The sequence below is a fragment of the Apis laboriosa genome, unplaced genomic scaffold (assembly GCF_014066325.1).
Source record: "Apis laboriosa isolate Shangri-la unplaced genomic scaffold, ASM1406632v1 scaffold33_cov142, whole genome shotgun sequence".
NCBI lineage: Eukaryota > Metazoa > Arthropoda > Insecta > Hymenoptera > Apidae > Apis > Apis laboriosa.
The window spans coordinates 543,936-568,175 of record NW_025222887.1 but is presented as its reverse complement, the minus strand read 5'-3'; the positions used below and the strand labels follow the sequence as shown (position 1 = coordinate 568,175).

Genomic DNA, 24,240 nt, shown 5'->3' with positions numbered 1-24,240 from the left:
TCGCGTCCAATCCTAGTGATTTCAAAATTTTCTCTCGAGATTGTTTCCGATGTAACCGTTCGCGTTACGTCGCAATATCCTCGAGTCACGTAAAAGCATTCGTTTTTCAGATATATATCGAAGAACCATCACTTTTCGCACGAAATAAATAACGTTTCATCGTTCTTTTATGCGGATCGCGTTGTTTGTTTTGAAACGTTCGAAATTAACGAGAGAATTTTGCCGTAATCGTTTCTCCCATATTTGCTTGACGTGTAACTCATTCCCACCATTTTCACGAAAAGTTTTGCATAGATGGAGACCTATGTTCGCGCGTATCCTTTGTAGATTCGAATCCTTTCCTTTGATACTCGATTCGTTGATTCACCGCGTATCTACGTTCAAATCGAATATACTCCACATATCTTTCTTTATTTACTTTATTTCGAGAATTGATTCGTAATTTCGAAACGGTTAACCACTTTGTAAAGGCGTTCGAACGATATATATATATATATATACAGTCGATATATATACATACGTTGCACTATTATTCTTCACGAAAAATGGTATAATAAAATATTAACCGATGGCGGTATTGGACGAGGCCGTCGATATTCTCGGTATGTTTGGCCGTTAAATTGAGATCAGCCGATTATATAGATGGCACGTGGTTACAGAAACCGAGATATCCGTGAGTCGATCAGATCATTTGAATGTAATTCGGAAATTTGGAATATCGGAAAGGATAATTGAAGATAATTCACGATTGAAGAGAATTGTTTGAAAATAATAATAATAATATTGCATCACGATATTAAACTATTAATGAATTAGTATCGATTCGTAACGGAATGCTCGGTTATAATATTAAATTCGAACGCATTTTTTAATTTCCATTTCTATTTTAATTCCATTGATCTTAAGGTCGTTCGAGCGGTTATTAGAATCGGGTAATAAAGGAGGATGGAGAAGGATGATCGATTGGTCTAATTTTAAAGAAAGAGGAAGCGTTCTCGAAACGGCTTGTGCAACAGCGAGTGTTTAGGACACAAAAGAGGGGCAGATCCTAAATTTTGGCTAAGCGGGTGTCGTAATTAGGGTGCGCGGTGGTGGTGCATTGTACGGGATTGTCCCATTATACGGGAAAATTAAGACGAGGGCTTTATTATCGTGTTTTGACAAGCGTGGGAAAGGACTGGCCAAATTAAATACTCACTCCGTGTCGTTAATTTGTCGTTGCGCCTGCAAATTTATCAAGTGTTATTCCACCAGTGAAATAATACAAATGAAGTTCGCCTTTTCCGATGATAAAGCGTCTAAAAAGTAAGTATTTTTTTTTCATCTCTTTTTCTTTTTATCGAATAAAGAGCGTAATAAAATTATATATTTTATATATATAAATTAACGGGTCATATTTTACGTATTAGGAAGCATCATGTGTTCTAATCACCCTATTAACACTCTCTCGCTCGTTTTTCAACCGTTTGCGAAAATCCATCCTTGCTTGCATTTCTATCGCGTTTAACTGGTCTACTACCGGTTATGCCAACGGTTTAAATCTAAAACGACTACCATCGAATCGTACGTAATTGCGAACCGACTAATCCTCCTTCAACTTTATACCACGTGAAATATCCATATGGAATATACCATGGATTAAAAATTAAAAAGGAATAGGACAAGTATGTATCGATTATCAATCGCGTTTATTTTTCTATCCTTAATTAAGTCGGGGATTATTTTCGAAATCGGTGTATCACGAAAGAGTATCGATCGACGGAAACTAACGGAACTTTGTCGAATGGATAAAAATCGATTTCGCGTAAATTGGGGCGGGAATATAGATATACAGTCGCACGTTGAAAAATCACTTTCGGTGGAAACGTTTCGTTTCGAGCGATACACCGTATTTGTTGCACCAATTAAAATAGATTTGTTACACGTCCGTTTTGCGAATCAATTGCCTTTTCCTCCACCGATCAACTTGTAAATAGCAACGATTAATCGATGCGGTGCGATATTTCCGAACGTCGACACCTCGGCCAACACGATTACACGTCGATCCTCGTTTTTTCCATCGACCGATCAAACTTGCCGATTTTTCCCCGATGCTACTTTTTTTTTCTTTCATCCATGTGAGAATCGTGTATCCTCGAACGACATCCACCCGAGAAATTGGCCACCGCCGCCGTCGAGTCCTTGAACCAGCGATAGTATCATAGGAACAGGAAAATCTACGTAGTGGATAGGATGTAGCGACGTATCCACCGCAACCCTGTGTAGGAAATGCCGCGTATATTTCGAGCGTAATCGATCTTTCCGCATCGCGAATCGCGGCATCAACGCATAGAAACGTTTCGAGTAGATATTCAAACCAGTTTCGCCTTTCCCCGGCTACATGTTTCTTATGTATTGTTATTCGCATATACGTATATATAGCTTGTACGTATATACGTATATAGGGAGAATCTCAATCTCAATGTACCTACTACTAAACGGTACATCGTTTCCTAATCCTCCTCGTCTTGCGTTTCAACCACGATTTCGATCAAAATTGACTCGTATCGAATCGAAACGCGCGTACAAAATAGGGATGATGATTTTTCCGCAAGCTTGGGAGAGATTGGGAAGAGACAGAGAGAGAGAGGTTTCGGCCATGTTTCGGATAACACGATCCAATCTTTGGCTATCGCTGTTCGTTACCAGGCAGGGAGAAGAGAAGCCGTATTCGCGTAACTATATATATATATATATGTATGTATGTATGTATGTATGTATGTATGTATGTATGTATGTATGTATGTATGTATGTATGTATAGAGGAAGGGAGTTGGCCCTAAGTCTTGCGGTTACACCGAAATACGTGTAATCTTGCGATGTCGGGGAACGGTGTACCGATGGAACCGGGTGAAATCAATGAAGGTGTAGAAAGCGGCACGCCACCCGATGAGATCCAAGATGGAACGAGATTCCTCGAATCGTCCTCGTTTACCAAAGGGGATTCGATTAAAAGCCCCGTTACGATCGATCCCCGGTCCACGAATCGAGAGAGAAGAAATTTAAACTTTTTCCCCTTAATTTCGTTATTCTTTTTTTTTTTTTTTATCTATATTTTTTTCGTCGTAATACGCGAATAAGTATAAAAGTATAGAGACGAGAAAAGAGGGATGCGGAAGTAAGGTTTTCCACGAAGTGGAAGGTTGGCGTGGAAGTTGCGCTTTTGGCTTTCGAAGGAAAGAAAAAGTCTGAGGACTGTGTGTGTACATACGTCGTACCGTGTGATTTAACGTAGGACGTAATTTAGGAGCGTACGGGCAAACAGCCTCGATGCTTCATCGTACGTTTCCGCTACGTCTACTTCTGTCAAATTTTCCACGCGTCGCGAATGGAAAACGAGGGAAATGCAACATCTTTATGAACCTCTGTTCCGCTGTATATCGTTATTTATATTCGCGAGACAGCGAATACCGAACGATAACCAACCAACGAGGAGAATAGAACGCTACTTTCTCTCTTTCCTTCTTTCGAAATTTATCATCGATCGCGATTCCGATAATTTCCCCGAACAAAATCTAATATACGGTTGAGTTGGTTAAATTTTAAGGGTCGTAGAAAAGTTTGCAGGTTCGTGAAAGTTAAGTGAAATATTTAGAACGTAAGGACGGAGTAGTAAGGAAGAAAATAGGAATCGTAAAATTATATGGAATATAAGCGTATACAGATCGATGGAACGAATAGCGTATCTATTACTGTACTGGGAAAATATAATCATTGACGGATTCAATAGTGTACATAGAAATATCGTGTAACGAGTTTCGTAGCAGCTTAATTATGTTTTACCCTGAATAATATTATTTCGTATAATGAAGATGAGTTTGAAAATCGGTAACACAAACGAGCGAGGGGAAATTAATATTAAACATGCACGAAAATGGAGAATTATGTATACAGATATGTATAGAGAGAGAGAGAGAGAGAGAGAGAGAGAGAGAGAGAGAGAGAGAGAGAAATGTGCTGCACCTATGTTACGTTATATCGCTAATAAGCAAAAAGCGAGGGATCGGTGACGAATAATAGGCAAAACGTAACGGTTAAATTGTTGCGAGAGGAGGATAGCGTTTTTTCCCTGGAACCGAGCGTAGTGGCACCGAAGTGGCTGAGAAGGAAGGGGGGATCACCTTTTTTGTCACCGTCTACGTAGACTCTATGAAACTGTCGCGACGAGTATGTAACGAGGTTCGTTTATTTACCGTGTATAGTAGCAGAGACGATAATATTATTTTTCTCAACTTCGAGTACGATGCTTATAAAGAATTCATCGATATTTATAGTTTTCGAAATTTCGTTCGTTCGATGATGCGATCATACGGATATAAATCGTACTCGTATGAGATAGATATCGTGACGCGTATATATACATATATGTATGTATATAATATATCGTTCTCATTCGATACGATTCACATCGAAACGTGGTATTTCAATAACTGAATCTATCCGTCGTGCTGGTCTCCGAAGATTTTTCTTCGCGAATCGAGGAATGTTTCATATTTGTAGCGAGGATTGTTGCTCGTCTTGTATCGTCGTCGCGATATTTACCTCGCTCGCCATTTTCATCGTTAGTTTTATTTTTATTACGCGCGTTTTTTACCAACGCTTTTTATCGGTATTTAAGAAGGTACACTTGACCCTGATCTCGAGGGAACAGATGAAAGATAATCGCGTTCGAATTATGTAGTTTTCTCGTTTCTTCTCGACCGAGTGGAAACAACGATTCGAACGAAAGGTGAAAAGGAGAATGGATCGTGGTCGATAAGTCGCGGACGCGTAATAATTATTTCGATTTAGAAGGGACGACGATAAAAGTTTGGCTTGTAAGTGAATTTCGACTCGTAGAGAGGTCGGGACTGTTCTGAATTCGAGATAAAATAACACATCTAAATACGTGATTAATAATTCGAGTTAAAGTAAGTTTACGTTTCAATTTGTAGAGGTTTCGGTGAAGGGAATTCAGCGGTGAGTAACGTATATTTGGTAGCAAGAAATAACAAATAACGTAATGGCATAATTTATTATCTTTCTCTCGGCGAGAAGAAGACAAAAGTGTTTTTAACGTTTCGTAATATTACGTTTCTAAATATTTTCACTCGTAATTTAATAACGCGAGGAAAGAAGATGCGAATATATTATGTAATAAAATAATACGTAGATTCTTGCCACGTTGAAATCTTGAACCGTCCCGAACGGAAACGACGCAGCTTATAATCATAATGTTTGGCTTATACGATTATACACGAAAGAGGAATTTTTTTTTCCTTCACGCGTTACATCGTTGCATAGGAGTCGTTTGGAGAAAGAAAAAACTTTTTTATACGTATATACGTGTATCTACGTGTATTTATATCGGGTTTAATTTGTGGAACGCGTTATAAAGCACAAGTTTCCGAAAGGAAAGTTTGGTTATAACGGTTCGATAACCGTGAGAGACAGATCCGAAGGAAATTTCGCATCCTTGTGAAACTTGGCTTAGCACTTTCTTCCCCCTCTCCTTTGATAGGAGCGCGTTAAAGGATACGAGAGAGAGAGAGAGAGGGGGGGAGAGGGGAAGAGAGAGACACCACGTCGTTAATTGGATACGCTAGCGGGTTGGTAATTGGTATTTTTTTTCACCAACAACTAATCAAAGCCGAATATTTGAACTTGGTCCTCTCCTTACGATAAATAATAAATAAATAAATTTCTTTCTTTTCTTCGTTATATCTCTTCACGCTATCGCGAACGTATTTTTATAAAACGCAACTCGCAATTCTATTTTCCTTCTTGATCGTTCGCATCTAAAATTCTATTTTTTATATTTTTTTCATCGACTTTTAGTTTAAGCCGTTTCGCGGCAAGCCGACAATCGACGTTTCCATTTCAGATTCAGCGTGAACGCATCTATGTTTTATCTATGATCACGCTTCATGCGTCGCCTACGATTTATTTTAGATATTTATATTCATTTTTATCCGATTCGTGGAAAATCGCCGATCCCGAGGTTTCGACCGTCCCGTCGATAAAAATAATATATTTATGAATAAAAATTGGGATTAATTTTCTTAAACGTAATTCGTAACCTAGGATGGGAAAATTTATAATACGATCGTACAGGGGCGCGGTTCGAGAAGTTAGAGATAAACGAGATTGTTTCGTTTGATTTATTATAGGAAAAGACGTTGCCGTCCGACGCGATAATGATTAATTGATTTCGAATGAAACGCGGATGAAACGCGGATATCCCAATGGTCCTCGAACGTATTAGACTGCTTTCAAACTCTATGCATCCTTAAGGCCTTCACGAATTATTCCGTACTTGACGACTTCTCCTCGATCTCTCCCCCCTTCTTGCCATCCAATCTCGAGAGGAAAATTCGATAAATCGATTTCTTATAATACGAAAGGGTAGGGCGCGCCAAACGATCCGATGATTTTCCCATTCCTACGTTTTCCAAAATGCACATCATTTATTCCCGATAAATTTACGCGTTTACTTTTAAGAAGAAAAATTTCTCCCTATATATATATATATATATATATAATAATACGTTTGATATTTCGGTTAAAATTTAGCAAAACACGCGACTTTTTTGATGAAAAAAGATTATCGTAATTATCGTAATTCATCGATATCGTTTAAACATTTTTTAAACAAGTCAACGATTTATATACGTATAAAGTTTGATTAGAAAAGACATCGAGTGGAAAACTCGTATATATTTGTATCGAATATATATATATATACGCATCAGTCGAGTTCCCGTAGCATGGTAACGAAGATAAAGTACGGAAAGCTTGGTAAGCTCGGGAGCAACGGACAACGCTGATTTAGGGAGTGAGGCTTAATCTCGGACGTTAATGGACAGCGATTGATATTAAATATCACGGATCGCGTTATCCACGAGCAAATAAGTTTGATTCGCTCGTACATAAGTCACAATAACGAAGGAAACAGCGATCGAACTTGTTCCGTTTCCAAAACAATTTATACTTTTCGAAACAATGAAAGGATTACGCATACGTATATATGTATATATTGAAAATCAGTGATGTTTGAAACGGTGAGAGAGGAAGGATAGATGCGTTACAATTACAATTGGCGAATTACGAGATGATTGGCAATCGTAGACCGGCGACTGATTGCCGATAAACAATCGGCGGTTGATTACAGTCTGCGCATCGTCCGCCCTCGTAAATACGGAACGTATTAACAAGCGACCCCGGGGTCGGTGTTCAGTAATCATATCAATTATGATCTATCGGCTATCGATCAAGTCATTAAGATCGCAATCAACCCGGACGATGAAGCAGCCCAATTTCTTTCCCGTCGCCACTTTTCCAAATATCCAACCCCTCCGCTATCCATCTCCTTCTTTCTCCTAAAAAGCGGTCTCCTGCATCTCGACACCACCTTTAACTTTATCCGCCTCTGAGTAACGCCCCCCTCTTTTAAAAATTATCCAGCAATCGGTCACCGTACGTCGTTCCCCCCCCCCTCTTTCGAAAAAAATCGAAATTTTTTTTAAAATTTGTACCCATTTGTAAAAATGTCGGCCGCTCTAAGCGATTCGCTCGAGATTAATAGGAGGATCAAGATTGGAAAACGCTTTAACGTTCTCGATGTGGTTGATTATCGAAACGTCGAGTCGACTCGACGATCGAAAATTTGATAAATCGAGTCGCGAATCGAATCGAGTATAACGAGCGAGCGTTAATAATAAATTCAAAGATATCGTTGCGGGCGCGATTTTATTAATACTTGAATTAAAAGCGAGTGTTGAAGTACTTTGAATTTAAATTCTCGATCGAAATCGATGTTCAATATTATCGACCTGTGACACCGGAATATAGTTTGTTTCCCCAACCGATAACGTTCTACCGTATCGTGCTTTATGGCAGTCATTTTCGTATCTGTTTTACTATCTATATACGTGGAGCGTGATTAAGGGATAGCGTATGGATAATGTACGAAACGCTTGCTACTTTTTATTCGCTAATTACGCGCGATTAAACGGTGAATCGATTAACCATCCTGTGAATCTGACGAGTTACTTTTCGGCTACGCGAAATGTAATTCATCACTGATTCTTTTCCTCGTCGAACGTATATATACATATATATAAATCGATCGATAATATTTATCCGTACGATAGATTTTAAAAATGTTTTTTTCTTTTTTTTTTTTTTTATAGCGATTGACCGGCGTGACTGGCCAGTCATTCGTCCAAGAGAATGTTTCGAATATGGGAAAACATTGAAATGAAATTACATACGTTATAATCGATCGGGATACGTTGCGTAAAGTATTAAACTCGTATTTTTCTACGAATTTTAAAAATGTCTCTTCCCCCCTCTTCTCCATAAAATGTTTCGAATAAACGATACGTGATACGTGTAATAATCTTTCGATTCGAATCTATTATGCGAATAAATACGGTCGTTACGAAAAAAGTTAGTTACGTGGAATTTATAAAGTGGAATAAACGGTTCGTATTTTCCGTATCGCGCGCGAGCGACGCGATAAATAGATGTGCGAATACCGAGTTCGGAGACAGACTGTAACAATGCCCGAACATTAACGTAAATAATATACGTACGCGTAATATAGAAATATTATGTATACGTATCAATGGAAGAGGAGAGGGGATGAGAACACCGTTTAAAGTCGATCGTATTTCGTGTGCGTACATTTTAAAAATTTTAAAAATTATAATATACGCATACATGCTCTTACGAAATAAGAAAATTTATAGTATTTTATTTTCTTTTTTTTTCGCGAAAATAACACACTATACTCCACTGAATAATAATCGAAATTGAAAAATAAAAGAGAACATTCGCCGATTTCTCTTTTAAGAACGACAAGAATTTCTTTTAATTCTGTTCATTCGCATTTCTCGTTTATTTTACACGTGTTACACGATCTGCAAGCCGCAAATTTCGCCAATCGAAACTTCGTAATGGAATTGTTAATCCTTGTGAAGAAAAAAGTAAAGATAAAATGTATATATATATATATATCTCGAAATTACGAACAAAGGTAATAAAGAATAAAACGATGACGACGATATAATAATAAAGCGAAGAAAAGAGATAAAATTGTAGATAAAGGGAGTTTAATAATTTGTTCGATTTCGTTGTAGAGAAATATACATTTACATTTAAATACATCTACGATTAGGTGCTAGCGTTGTTATAACGTATACTTAGAAACTATTATGGTAATTGATACAATGTAAACTGAAAATTTTATAATCGCAACGTTACATATATATATATAATTTTTCACAAATAATATCGTTAATAATATTGGTAACTTGGAAATATGGAAATCGATCGAATAAGATTAATTAGAAATAAAGATAAAGATCTTAACGATAGCATTACGGATACAACTGCACGAAGAATATTCGATCGAAAACTATACAAAGTTCGTTGAATTAAAGTGCTTACAGCTAATTAGACTTTGTCGGTAGTTATTATTAAGCTTTTACCTTTTACCAATTACCAATGTAGTGAGAAATATTAAAGCGGACGACGACAATGGTATACACGGTAATACTTTGTGCCGCTTTGTTCTCATTATCTTTCTCTCCCGTCCCATCCATTTCTTTTCTCTATGTAATACATATATATATATATATATATATATATATACATAAGTTAATTACGACGAAATTGTTTGCCGAATCGAATTAAATTTTTTCCTAAATTTTTCAAAGAAAGAGAAAATCTATTTGTAAATATTTAACTAGAAAATACATACGAATAGAAAATTTATATAAAAGGAAACGAAAGAAAAGGTAAATATTCGACGACAAAGTTGAATCGAGTCGTTAATTTAAAGTTGCTTCGTTGTAAGATTGTAATTGAATCGCGTCGAGTGTGTCGAGTCGAATCGTGCGAGTGTGTTACGCCAAGTTTTTTTGTCTTCGACGTTCGCGTTCGTTACTTACTACATGCGAAGACTATCGCAAGATTGAAAATATCGACGCGCGCGTACATACCGGGGCTTCGTTAATAGAGGAAAAAATTTTCTCATAAATTACGACGCGAGAATGCCATTCAAATGTTGAAAGAATCGATACGCGTGTAATATATATCGTGAGTAAACAAGTTTTCTCTTTGTTTGGAAATATCGTCACGTTAAATCACGGGAAAGATTAAAGAAACGGAAAGGAAAATGACGATAATGCAGATATAACGAGTGTGGAGCTGAAACACTGAAAAAGCCTTTAAACGGAAGTAATATTCTCTTCTAGATAATGCACGTACTTCGCTTGACAATCTTCTATTTCGAATTCGCCTTTGTTTTTTCGCCAACGGTGCATAATTAGTATCGTAACAACGATTACCATTCTTTCCTCCTTTCTCTGGGAGAATGCATCGAAGCTTAATTACGTAATAAGTACGTTCGTGGCGTATCATCGACTTTCTCCCCTCCCATTCTACTTTTCGCCTGCATTTCCTGAATATTTCGATTCAATAGAGTTATAATACGCTTCGGTTTGAAACGTCGAAGTCTCCATGAAAATTAAAATGGCCGAACCACTTAGGTTCCCGTAATTACCCGCCGTAGATAAAAATCGAAGGATATACGCACATACTATATATTTCGACTATATTCGAGCGATGAAACGAAAATATTCTTTCTTTTCCACGCACGTAACGCATCTCTCCTTCTTTTCACCCGGTTCAAAGGATTCGTCGCACGATCGATATATATATAATTTAAACGCTATGGTAAATTTGCTCCATAACCGAGGGCCGAGAGATGCTTAATTTTTAAGCGAATCTTGCACGCTTTCCGCGTGGAAGGATACGAGCGTTGATTCGATTTCTACACTTTTCCTTTTACCATTACGAGCGCGAATAAATTTAAGCTATATATTCGTTTTAGCGCGCTATATATTCTACGCGGAAACAGTAGAAATTAAATCAAGTGTATTATCGATAAAGTGCTCGGATCCGGTTTGCTGAAAAGCGGACGAGAATGATAGGCGCGATAGACGCGATCATAGGCGTCCTATTGAAAATTCTCCATCGAAATTGCAAATACGATTAAAAACGTATTTAACGTCGTGTATAAAGGCGCGAAACTGAACTCGTCGAAACACGATGTCGAAACGAAAAATTGATTTTGCGATTTTTGGAAAAATACGCCTTTCCAAAATTCGAACGACGTGAAAGTGGTAATAGTAATTAATAATTCGATGATTTCGTTCGTTTCGAATCTACGACGCGCGCTAGATTTTGATTAAAACAATAATGCTTGAAGAGACGAGACGAGTAAGATGTAACGAAATTCGATGCGCCAATCTCGTATTTGGATCGACGAATACGTTGAACGATGGCGGCTATAGGTAAGAGATACCTATCTGTCGGCGCATTCGTTACATACATTCGCGGTATATACGTGGTATACATATATGTACATATATATATGTACAACATCAACGTCTCGCTCTGTCGTTTCTAATAACTATCCGATCTTTGTTGAAACGTTATCATCCGCGTTTCCCCGATTTTTTATCGAAAAAAATTTCCATCGATACCCCATCGTTTTTCGTATCGATTAATGTGAAAATAGTCCGACTAATAAATCAACTTTTTTTCTTTCCCTCCCCCCCCAAAATTTAGATTTTCTACAAATATTTATACGTTTCTACGCGTTGTATCGCCGTTCATATCGACTCGTACGTAATAATAGATATAAAAATTGAAAATTTCGCGATAAAATTATCGAGCGTTACTCGTAAAAATCATATGGATGGTATTGGACCAGAGATCTCTTTTTCCTCTTTTTCTTCCTTTTTAACGACGATAAAACACGCGTTTCTTGAGAATAAGACATAAGATGCGAATAAACGTGTTATCAGCTCGGGTAATGGTCTCTATTGTATCGTATTGTACTGCCGTTAATTTAATTTTTAAAAGCGGAGAAAGTAAGAAGGACGAAAGGCAAAGAAACAATTGTGTGAACGGAGAAAAAAAGGTTGCTGGAATAAACGGCAGTATGCATGCTACGTCGTTGAATTGGTTAAAATCGGACTGTGTGCCGGGCACGATTCAAAAGAATTGCAAATTGCTTACCAAGTTGAACTTTTTACCGTTCACCTTTTAAGAATACGAACTGGATTTTAACTCGGAGAGAGGAACTATTCCGCGCGTTTGTATTTAAATAAGCTTTCAAAATGCTCTCTGTTTTCGCTATCCTACATGTACACGTACGTACACGTCTCGCGCGCGCGCGTGTGTGTGTAATATCGTTACGAAACAAATTTATATTAGCGAAACTTGATTCCCTTATCTTATTAGAATTCTTCCAAGAATTCTTCCTTTTTGCCAACGATGGAGTGGGGTTCTTTCCCTCCCTCCCTCCCTCCCTCCCCTTTCGTTGAACGAATCTTGCTCGAATGTTTCGAGCGAATATCGTCGCGAAGATACAAGGATTCGAATCGATGTAAATTCGATTGACTCGTTTCTATACCTTCATAGTTGCTAACGATCAGTCTCCTTTCGTAATATCCGAGTAACAGTAGAATGCTCGCGCGTTGCGATTGTTCGAAAAGGAATGCACAATTCAAAGAATATACTTTGAAATATGCATACCGATACCGATTTTTATCGAGGGAAGGAAACGCGTGGAATCAGCGTGTTTGGTAAAGTATCGCGAATACCCTTCTTGCCACGGAAGAAAAACAACGCAAAAGAAAAAAAGAAAATGAACGATTCGCGCGAAACTTTGAAAAATTAGGATAACAAAGAAATTTCGAAGAAATTTCCGAGATATTGGTGGATAAATAAAATGAAATTCTTTCTCTTTTTTTTTTTTTTTTTTTTTTACAATTTTTATAATTATCCCCGTATTCAAACGCTCCGCCCCGTTTTTCTATCATCCTTCAACGATTAACGGCTTTTCGATTCGATTCTTTCATTCATTGGGTGATCACATCCGGTCATTAGAGCAAACCGGAATTCGATCAATCTGTCTGGAATTTTCACATTGCGATTAATTTTGATTGGCCCGAAAACGAAAAAAGCCGAATTTTTCATCTTTTTTTTCCTTTCTTTTTTTTTTTTTTTTTTTTATTACTTTTTCAACGCGAATAATATCTATCGGTTAACGTTAGCGCTGTTGGTTAACTAAAAAACTAAAAAAAAAAAAAAAGGAAAAGAAAAAGAAAGAAAAGAAAATGATAATACGAGCGTTATTATAGCAGGTGGATGTAGTATTTGTTATGATTGGAAACACGAGCAATTGGAGTTCGCATGCGGCGAGTGGAGCAAGTACGCTCGAAATATCGGAAATATTCTTTCGTGGACATTCGCATCGGGGAAATATCAATGCGAAGGGGCTTACAGACACGGCGGGCTGCTGCCGTTTAAATGGGAGAAATAATAAAGGAACGCAGGCACTGTTGGCAAAATAACGTCGTTCAGCTAGGGAAATCGACGATAGATTTATTACGCGCCATTAATCGAGCCTGCTTGCATTTGACTGTTCCGCTTTTGTCCCGGGTTCATATACAAATAGCGTGGCGACAAAAGATGTTCCCTCGTCGTTTCGTTAAAATAAATAATGGATGCCTCGATGCTCGAATTTGACGAGAGATTTTTTTTCATTACTTTATTCCAATTACGCATTACCTATGTACCTATGCAAATATTTTTACGTCCGTCGTATTATACATTTACGATACCATTTTTTTTTTCGTTTCGTCGTTTCTCGTAGTAGTAAACTCGAAAACGATATTCGAACGATAATCGAATAAAATGTTTTTCGTTTATTTTGAACGAAACGCCGTTCAAAAAAAATAAAAAAAAAAAAAAAAAATAAATGTGAAACACGCGATCGAAAGGTGTTCGAGAGAGATACTCGAACGAGAAGTGGATTTTAGTTCCGATTCACGATTATTAATAAGATCGAGCTTGTCTCGATAACGCGAGATACGAAATTTTTTACGAAAAATTCTTCGTTAGCCACCGATTGTCGAAACTAGAAGTATCGAATTTTGCGGAAATTTTCGAAGAGGAAGAATATATGTGGAAACGGTTTTTAATTCGAACAGGTTGAAAAAATAGCCAACGGCAACGCGTTTTAACCATTTTAACCCCTATGAAATAATTTTGATACTGATAGTATAAATTTGCTCTTTCTTTTAATCCTAATATCGCCTCGTTCGAGATAAAAAAGAAAAAAAGGTATATTTTTATCCGTTCGTTACACGATCAAAAAAATATGGATCTATCGAAAGAAAATATAGTCGGTACTTCTCTTTTTTAGATCCCATTTTTTAAATACTAAAATTTGACGAGTGGGAGAAACGACGAACCATCGAATCGAAATGGACGAATATCAATTGATACTCGACACGTTGGATAAAACGAGGGGGGGGAGAGGAGAGAGAAGGGAAAGTGGGGATTAAAAACCGAATAATTGTCAACAACTTTTTACAGAATTACGATATTTTATTCCTCGCGATAACGCGAATCAGACGTTCGAATTATACGATATACGTAAATATATATTTATATAAAAAAGTTTTTATAACTTTGATTCCGTACGTTTCGTTTGTACGCGTTTTATTCGTATACACGTATACACGAACGTATTTACGCGCATTCTCTGTTTATCCTATAAGATTATGGTATTAAGTATTCGTGCAGCAAGGCACGGCAAGGTATTCATGAACGCGCACGTATGAACTACGCTTGAAGTTTATGCCAGCTAAACTAGCGTGACTATGCTGACAGCAACAGTGGCAACCGAGTTGGATGGAACGCGCGACAAATCAGGTGTAAATATACGTGTACATAAACCTATTGTTCGATGCATTATGTATTAACGTGCACGCGAACAAAAAAAACAATACGTCATTGTGTAGCGAGCGGAAACAGCAAAGATCGTATTATTTTGTTCTATTCGAGACAACTGTGTATACATGTATCCGAAAAAACGAGCTCGTAATTTATCTTAAAACCGTTCGAACGAATCTTATTAAAATTAGGAAAACTTTGAATCGCTGTAACTTCGAAGATAGTGGTTTCCGCTCGATGAACGAGAGATCGTTAGAAGCGCGGAACTTTCCCCTTTAAAACTCTTTTCGATTTATCCCGATACGAGTTTCGGTTGTCGAGATATCGTCGCGTAAAGCGAAACGTAATTTTTCATCGTTCGCCGTCACTGTCCTTGTCCGTTTATTCGCGCTTACCGTGCTATCCTAAACTCGACGAGACGAGTGACAGGCGCGATTCTTGGAAGGAAAAAAATGTGGGCCACGAGTCCATTCGAGCGTCCATCCGCGCATCGAGATAAGATAAAAAGCGACGTTTTTGAATCATTTTCGAACACGAAATAAAATTTTAACAACGAAAGAGAAAAATCGTAAAACTTTGGTTGCGTGCCACTTATATTTCATCCGTATCGATCGATGGCGAACGTACGCAACGGACAATGGTTCGTCCTTCCGACCGAACAACGTCGAGGAACGATAGATCGTCCCGATGCGAAGACGAGAAGAGTTAAGAAATAATACGGACGCCGGTTTTCCCTTTGACGAAGGAGGATGGAAAAATTGTGCGCGTACGGGAGACGTCCCAGTTGGCGTGGGATCGTGAATACACCGTAAAGGGAGGGGGGGGAGTACAGTCGAAACGAGCGTTTATTCGTGGCGCGGAGCGTGCGATATTGAAATCAACGAGCGGAAAACAAAAGTTGCGCCGCATCTGACCCTTAAACGCGTGGGCGTTCGTAAGCGGAGCGAAGCGACGTGGAACGAAACGGACAGACCTTAAAACCGAGCAACGAGCATGGAATTGTGCGCGTTCTTGCTTGTGCGCAACAGTTTCTGCACGCTTCTATACATTTCCCTTCGTATCTATCTCTACATACCTATCCTATGTACCGCTAGAATTCGTACATGGCGAATAAAAGTAGCGGGATTCGTTCATTTTCCATTGGAGAGAAACGTTCGCGAATCTCGGCCGATAAAAAAGAACGCTCGTTCGATCTTGCCATTATTATATCGAGAGACGTATACTTTGGAATTCGAATGCATAACGCGTCCATTATTCGTTTCGATCGTGCGTCGTATATATGTATACGAGACACTGGCGCGCGTAAAGGAATGGAAGAAGAGTGGAGGGGAGGGGAGGCAACGTTGACAAGGGTCGAAGGAGATAAGCTAGAACGGCGCGTTAACAATTCCGTTAACAACTATCCGCTCGTCCACGCCCATTTAATTAATAGTTCGTTCCTCCTCTGCGACCTCTCTCTACCTAAATTTTACCCACCTGATTTTCACAATAATAGCCAATTCTAGAATTATGCGAATCTACCATTTTACCACTGACTGGTCAATCGTCTCGACTCTCGTCCCGAACGAGGCAACGATATCCGTAATTTCGCTTAAGCGATCGAGCAAACAACAGATCTAAGGAAAAGAAGAATACGGCTGTTACGCGATTACGTGTATATAACGGTTAGGTTAGGCGGATGGATTCGATACGGTATTATTATTAGCGTTGTTGGAGGGACGGTAGTGACGTAAGCGATCGGGGAATCGGTAGCGGCCTGTTGGCGCCCGTGTTCCACACCGAGAGCCGATATGTAGTCACCGAGTTGGTCGGCGGTCTGAGCACCGGGGATTCTCAGCAGGTTCACCGACTAACCTATCGGTTTCTGGCCGGCTGCCTCGCTTAATGGGAATTGAGAACTTTCGACTCGGTTACCAGGCGCGATAATTCATCCCTCTCGTGGTGGGTAGCGTATGCTCTCCCAACCGTCCCCTCCATCCCCTCGACTCGTACGTGCTATTATGATGAAAACAGCAGGCGCCCCCCCCTCGTGTTACGAGATATCGCCTTTGCAACGATAACCGATCGCGCCGATTTTTCTCCACCCTGATATCGCCTGTCCTTTCTAAAATTATAAAAATTAACGAAGAATTATCCTTCGAAGGTTTCGCCATCTTTTTGCTTTTCGATTCGAAATCCACTTTCGTAATGGATACCCTCGAACGAGAAACTCGCGTGGATATACGTATACTGCGTATTCCACCGAGGATGGACAATACAATCGTAACAATGAGAAGGACGATTTATCTTGGGGGAAATGACAAGTCCCGTACGATTCTTTTATGAAAACACGCGATCTATCGATCCTACGTTTCAAAGGTACGATACAAAGAGGTATTAAAACGGCAACCTTGTAAACTTTGAGAAGGAATTCAATTTTCATTCATTCATCGATGCCAGCCAGGAGTATACGATAATAACGAAGAAGAAATTATTTTACGAACGAAAATATATTTTTCGTTCGCATACTCCGAACGGGGATAGGATTTTTTTTTATTAAAGGCTGCTAGAATGCATCTCCAAAGCTACGTAACGAGCCGATAAAAATATCCGTCGAAATCGATCGTCTTCGTTTTCTCGCCGAAACAAATACGAGATTACTCATTAAAATATTCTTTTTCCTTTTCTCACGCGCCTTATTTTTTTAAATATCTCTCACTAATTATTTCTAATGCGAATCTTTTCATCGGGACGTATTTCGCAGTTATCACTTTGGTGGCTGGTTCGAACGGCTGCTTTCATGCTTTGATGCTTTTTGCACCGAGTTAGCCTCTCCTCTCCCCTGCTAACACAGACGCATCGTTTCGCGAAATTAATCCATCAATTCGGGCCGCATACCTTTTTCTCGGTTTTTTTTAGCTCGTTTCAAACATCGCGTATTCGGTGATCGAGTAACACGGACTAGGAAAATAATAATTAAATCGTGGCCCGATAAAGAGATACGGCCGATCCATCTAATCCTTGGATCGATCATAGCGAGGCAGGAGGAGATTGCGTTCGTTCCTCGAGCACGATGAAAACATTGTTCTTGGAAGGGACGATATCGGTCACTCGCAATTTTTCAATTTCTAACGCGCACCAGAGAAGCAATTCGACGACACCCCGCGTTACGATCCACCTTAAAATTTAATAAGTCAAATCGTTAAGTTTGAGAGAACACGTACGAGTCTATTTATTTTCTCCGATTGCTTGTTCGATTTACAAAATTTATAAACCGAGTTGGAGAAAAAAAAAGAGAGATCGGTGGAAAAGTATAGAAAAGAGAGAGTACTTTTTTCATGGATAAAGCTTTATTAAAAGAACGTAAGAAAGACCGTTTGCAAGTTTGACGGGTTGGTTAGTTGGTCTTGAAGTTGTTGGATCTGTTAGGGTTCCGATAGCGAAACCTACGGAGGTTATACCGACTTTACTCGTTAAACAGGGCCGCAGGCTCTTTCGTGCTCCTCCTCCGGTTGCTACATTCACTCCCTGTTTTCGAGCTCGCACTCCATCGTTCACATACAATTTTTTTAAGCTTCTTCGAGTCGATCCACGAAACGTGCGAAATGGCGATAAATTTTGTATCGCTTGGACCTTGAAAATATTCGATTTCTTACGAATCCGTTCAAGGAGAGAGGCTCGATCGTTCAAAGGATTGGGAAAAGGATGGAAGAGAGGAAGATTAATTCGACGAGAACTATCTTTGGATAACGTACAGTCGGGGATAAAGCAACTAATTTGACCGAGTCAATTTATCGTCTGACCTGTCAGACGACGAAACGCAATGGCGTGACACGTGATCAACGTGTTTCCGCGCCGATTAACGGATTCCCTTATGCATATCTCGCAACGTATCCCCACGTTGCTTTCATTTACGATAAAACGCTCGCCGTTTAATAACAGCGCGCGTGTTTATTAGAAAGGGATCGGACGGGAATTCGTTAAATTCTAACGTCGATAAATCGTCCGCCTTTTCAACGGATAGACAAGGATAGACGTAACTATGGAAACATTACGCGCGATTAAAATGTTTGGAATAGAGATACCATTTCGAATGGAATAATTTTAGTTTGTATTTATAGCGTATACTTAGACGCGTAGCGTGGTTTTAACGTGGAACTTGTCGCAAACTCTATTCGACCAGACGAGATCTTTGCTTTTTCCACGTCGACGCGCTCTCTAATACGCTCTAAGTAGCGTAACCTCAAAGGGCAAAGCGAAACGAAGGGAGATTCGAGTTGATACAAAGGATGGCGCCACATCCTTCCACGCATCTGTCCTCGCGCTCTTCCCGCTGTTTGTTCCACGATTCTCCGTGTGCCAGTCTCGCGCAATACCCAGAAAACTAACCGAGGTAAACGCGTTCGAGCGATGCGTATTCGTGTTTGCGTTATCGCATTGTTGAAATTTTTATTTTATCATTTCGCATTTTTTCCCAAAATTTGCAAGTAAAATCTTCGAAGGAAATTTGCGTTCAGAACTTTGGCGTTGGAAATTAGGCTCTCGATTATTTTGAACTTGATACACGATAGATTGAGCCTCGGTTTACTTGCATCGATTGCGATTTCATTTTTTTTTACAAGCAGATAATCGCGAAGAAATATTGAAAAATACGTTCGGATTAATAAAACCCGATCGATCGTAAATTCATCAAGTTTCGTTGTCGTTTAATTATAATTTGTAACGTAAAATTCCTCTCCGATTTATTTCGATAAATCGTGTATCGGTTGAAATATTTAACGAAACCATATTTCCCCGTTGTCGGCAACGTTTCGGAATGCAATCGTTGCGCTCTCTTAAAAACACGATAATTAGCTCTCTTTTTCTTTCGTTAAACCTACTCGTTCAAACATACTCGTTTTCCATTTTACACGCCGGACGAGGTAAGAAGGAGGGTAAAACCCAAGAGGAACGTAACTCGCGTGATTGAGAATTTGTGGCGTGGCATTTGTTCCTCCTCCTCATCTGAGTTTCTTCCTTCCTTCCTTCCTTCCTTCCTATATTCTCTCGAATGTACAGATTCGATCGAAACCGAGGAGTGGAAAGGGGACGTGTGGGGGTGACTGCATGTAATTATTCTAATGCGACGCACGGGCTTGGAAACTACATTTGAATAGGTTTTCCCATACTTTCTTTTTTTTTCTTCCTCTCTCTTTTTTTCCACTCTCTTTCTCTCTCTTTCTCACTCGGTTCGCGGTGTCTCCCCTTCCAAATTATTAATCGATACGCCGCATTTGAATAATACCGCTTCGACTAATTATTCGTTGACTCGATAATTTCGTTTCGAAAAAGAAAAAAAAAAAAAAGAAAAAAAAAAAATGATCACGTTCGGGGAAATATTTATAATCAGCGTGTTATACGCACTCGTGATAATTACTTTCTATTATTATTTTTCCTAAATATGGTTGAATCGTATTTCAAGGGGAATTTCGCCCGAATATCCGCTTGTTTCGCGCAATTTTCCATGAATTCGTAAACGTATGTAGGGGATGTAGTTCCCCTCGATGATATTGTACATATTTAACCAACATAAGTGATTATACCGTTTGTGTCGCGCGCTGATTATATCGACGTTAATTCGTACAAGTATCTTGCGCTATTTCACCTTTCAAAGACGAGGATTAATTTATAAAACGAGAATATTTCTCCGTCTCTTCTCCTCCCTCCTCGACTCGTGTCATCCTATCTCCTTGCTTTGCATCTCTCGATTTCGTTCTGTCGTTAGAAAGATTAAAAAAAAAAAAAAAATTTCGAAATTAAAGCATCGATCGAATGTGAACAACGAGAATAATTAGAGGGATATTTGGCGCGTAATAGGAGGAGGAGGAGGGGGGAGAGATAGATGCGGCTCGCAAGTGTGCGTAGATGGGGTTGTTATTTGGGAAAAAGTGTAACGTCGAGCGGGAAAATGGGAACATTTTCATTTCGATAGCAGATGTGTCAGTGGCGGACTAATGGACTTGCTTTCTACGTGAAATTGAATTATAACGCAGTAGCAGTTTGCGGCTTTACCGCGTAACAAGATTTAATAAAGCAGTCCGCGTAATAATACGGTATAGTAATAACACATGCGGTGCATTACTGCGTTATACATCGAACAGACCATATTACCATTGCGAAATTACGATATTATCGGTCTACATACGAAATTAGACGAGCGTTGTTTCCAAATCTATCTATCGAGGAGGAGAGGAGGAAACGCTTTCGATTCATTGCTTTTTCGTCCTCCGATATCGATCTTGGGATATGCATTAAAAATGTCAAAGCGAATCGAAACTTTTTCCTTCTCTCTCTCTCTCTCTTTTTCCCTTTCTTTTTACATCCTCTCAGACCGTCAGATTTTCGCAGCCTTTCGGATTCTTCTTGGGAAATTCGGAGGAGAAGTCGGATCTCGATGCTCGGCACGTAGCTGTATCTGTAACAAAGACGATGCCTTTATCTACGTCGCTTCGAATAAATCTTCCTCAAAGTGTTCCAAGCTTTATTAGTTTGGCGAGAATTAACCGATCGGTAAGAAAAATATGGACGATCCCGTGTATAGAGAACCATCTACCCGTATACGGATGGATAAAAGCGAGAAAGAGGGCGAAGAGGCGAGCGCGTATATAAAAATAGGAGAGGGAAAGGGAGAGGATTGAGGGGAGGGGCGTAAGACGAGCAAAGTAAGGCGTAAAGTCGAAGATCGCGATAACGGTGAAACAGAAGGAGGGAGGAGGGAGGAAGACGTAATTCCAGAGGGCTTAACGCGTCCCAATTTTACCGGCCCGGTAAATTCCAATAACGTCCGATGCCCTTAAACTTTTCGTACATCGCGTCCCACCAACCGATTTATAACGAAGGAATTTGGATCATCGATATCCGTTCTCCCTGTTTCCTTATTATATTCCCTTATATACGGGTCGCCATTTACGAATACGAATACGAAACGATATATTTCGAACGCATCGACGAATCCTTGCGCGGCCATATCTCGAATGAGAGAGAGAGAGAGAGAGAGCGATCGTCAAGGAGAAATCGCGATGGCGAATGCTGCGGTTTCATGCGATGCACACACGAGCCGATACGCGGCGGACCTCATGTGAACAAGGTACGAACCAATAACTTGCGCAACGCTTTGAACAGTCCTTTGGTTTGCGGTTTCGCGACTAAATAGTAATATCGGGAATAGCTTAGCGCTGCCGTTCGCTATCGTATTTGTAACGGGAGGAGAGCGCATGCGCGCCTGCGTGTAGATGGATACACGGTCAATCGCGCTAAGATTCCCCGACAAATTGATTCCGAATATCTCGCGCTCTCGATTTACGATTCCTCGCCGATACGAAAACGTTCCCTTTGTCCAACCGAGGAAAATATCGAGCGTTGACGAGGACGCATTCGTCTTCTCGGAGTGGGGATAGAGCGTCGATGATTTTTTCGCAAGGGCGAAAGAGGATCGAATTATAAATATAAAATATGTATATATATATATATATATCGAATTACAAATCGACCATAATTCGATTTCAACCGGCTGAAAATTCAAAGCGAAATCGTTCTTTATTCGTTTTTCTATCTCTCTGTCTCGAAATTAATGCTTTAACAAGGCGTAATTTGGTTTTATGAAAATTGGAATGCTTTGAAGTATAAATATATATATATATATATATATATATACATGTGTGTCTACGAAACGTTTGAACGCGGTTAATGATATAAGCGTTTTACGCGTAACGTAACCTCAATTACTTCGCTTCCTTCGAGTATATGAAAATTTTTAAACATGGCGATAAAACGACGATAAAGCGATTGCTAAATGTTTCTTTTTTTTTTTTTTTTTTTTTTTTCAAATTAAATTTCACGTCTCCTCTCCTCTCGAACGGATATTACGAATTCGTGGTTCTCTTGAAAAATTTTTTCGCGTTTCAAATTTTAAGCAAGCGATCGGTTTCGCGTGTATCGAAAGCACGATACCACAAGAGTTTTAAAACAGGGAATCCTAATATAATAATAATCGTTTGTTAATTTCGATGCGTTTTATATAAAGAAACGAAGAAGAAACGAAGCTAGCTTGTTCTTATTTCGAATTTAATACTTTTAACCTCTGGCAAGAAAGTTTCTTCATTATAAACTTATATTCTGGCCTTTATTGGCTCAGACAGCAAAGCATACCTTCAAGAAGCTAAAACTAAAATCTTGTAAACTTTTTAAAGATTCAAAAGTAAAAACTTTATATACGATCCTTTTACTTTTCCGATTTTCTTCTTCTTCTTCTTCTTCTTCTTCTTCTTCTTTTTTTTTATTTAATAATAAAATAATTCGTTAGTTTCCTTATTTTCATCGCGATATCCACACCGCGATATCCGCGAGAGAGATTAATCAAACCGGCGTTATCGACGTTTATTATTCACGAATTCGAAGAGGGAGAGAGAAGAAAGAGGAAGAAGAAGGAAGGGAGAAGCAACGAACATCTTACGATTTTTTCTTCAATATATCGAGAGTTGGAAAAATCGACTCTCGATCATTCTCGATCACGTACACTTCCTTCCTACGCATTTTCCAAGTTCGAGCGCATACGTTTAATAGATACCTGTTTATTTCGTTGATAAATCCAATCCGTTTTCCCTCCCTCCCTCTCTCTCTCCCTCTCGTTCCAACTACGACAAAAGGCAAACGAATACGCAAACGAATAAACTAATAAACGCTTTAACGCTGTGAAATTCATTAAACGAAATAAATTCGAAATTGGGTATTTCTCGGCGCGAGGTAAAAATTTGATTTGGACGATGAAAAAAAAAAGAAAGAAAGAAATAATAAACCGGTAATTCGATCTCGCGAATACGATTCGTAACGATAAACAAAGAGCAGATTCGTAGAAACGTAATTTAAAAATATTTCGAATGGAGCACACGCGTTTTATAAGCGTTTCGTAAATAGGCGGAGAGGTGTTAAAATAGAAAGCGTGACGCGTTTCGAAAAATCGTCGAAATCTATCGAATTTGAATAAGCTCGCCGCGTCAGGGGAAACAATCGGCAGAATTCGGACAACGAGATTAAAACGATTCGCAATTTCGGTGGCGGTGGCGGTGGTCGCGGTGGTCGCAAACGATCGCATAATTAGACGACGCGTTATTCTCGGCGCGACGTTCGCCACTCAATTATTCCCGCGGTGAACAGCAATGCCAACGTCCCGTCCGGAATGATAATCGTAACGTCGACCTTGCAACACCGATCGCGAGCATCGTTCGCGACTTTAAGATTCTCTTTCCCCTATCTTTATCCTTTAAATTTATATTTTATTTTTAGATAAGTAATAGACAACTCGTATCAGAAAGAAACAAAGCGACTTAACTTGTTGGGAAAGTTGGGTGGTGGGATTTCCTCTCCTTTAATTCTATAACTTACTTT

The 24,240-nt window shown here is 39.2% G+C and overlaps 1 protein-coding gene across 1 annotated transcript in view; it reads left to right on the top strand.

Moving 5' to 3' along the window:
* Positions 1 to 466: 466 nt before the first annotated feature.
* LOC122714594 (nephrin) overlaps positions 467 to 24,240 on the top strand; it is a 97,322-nt gene continuing 73,548 nt past the window's right edge. The window contains exons 1-2 of the mRNA XM_043936071.1: positions 467 to 602; positions 907 to 1,305. Of these exons, the coding sequence (XP_043792006.1) occupies positions 1,287 to 1,305 (19 nt within the window). The 5' untranslated portion in view covers positions 467 to 602; positions 907 to 1,286. The remainder of the gene's footprint in view (positions 603 to 906; positions 1,306 to 24,240) is intronic.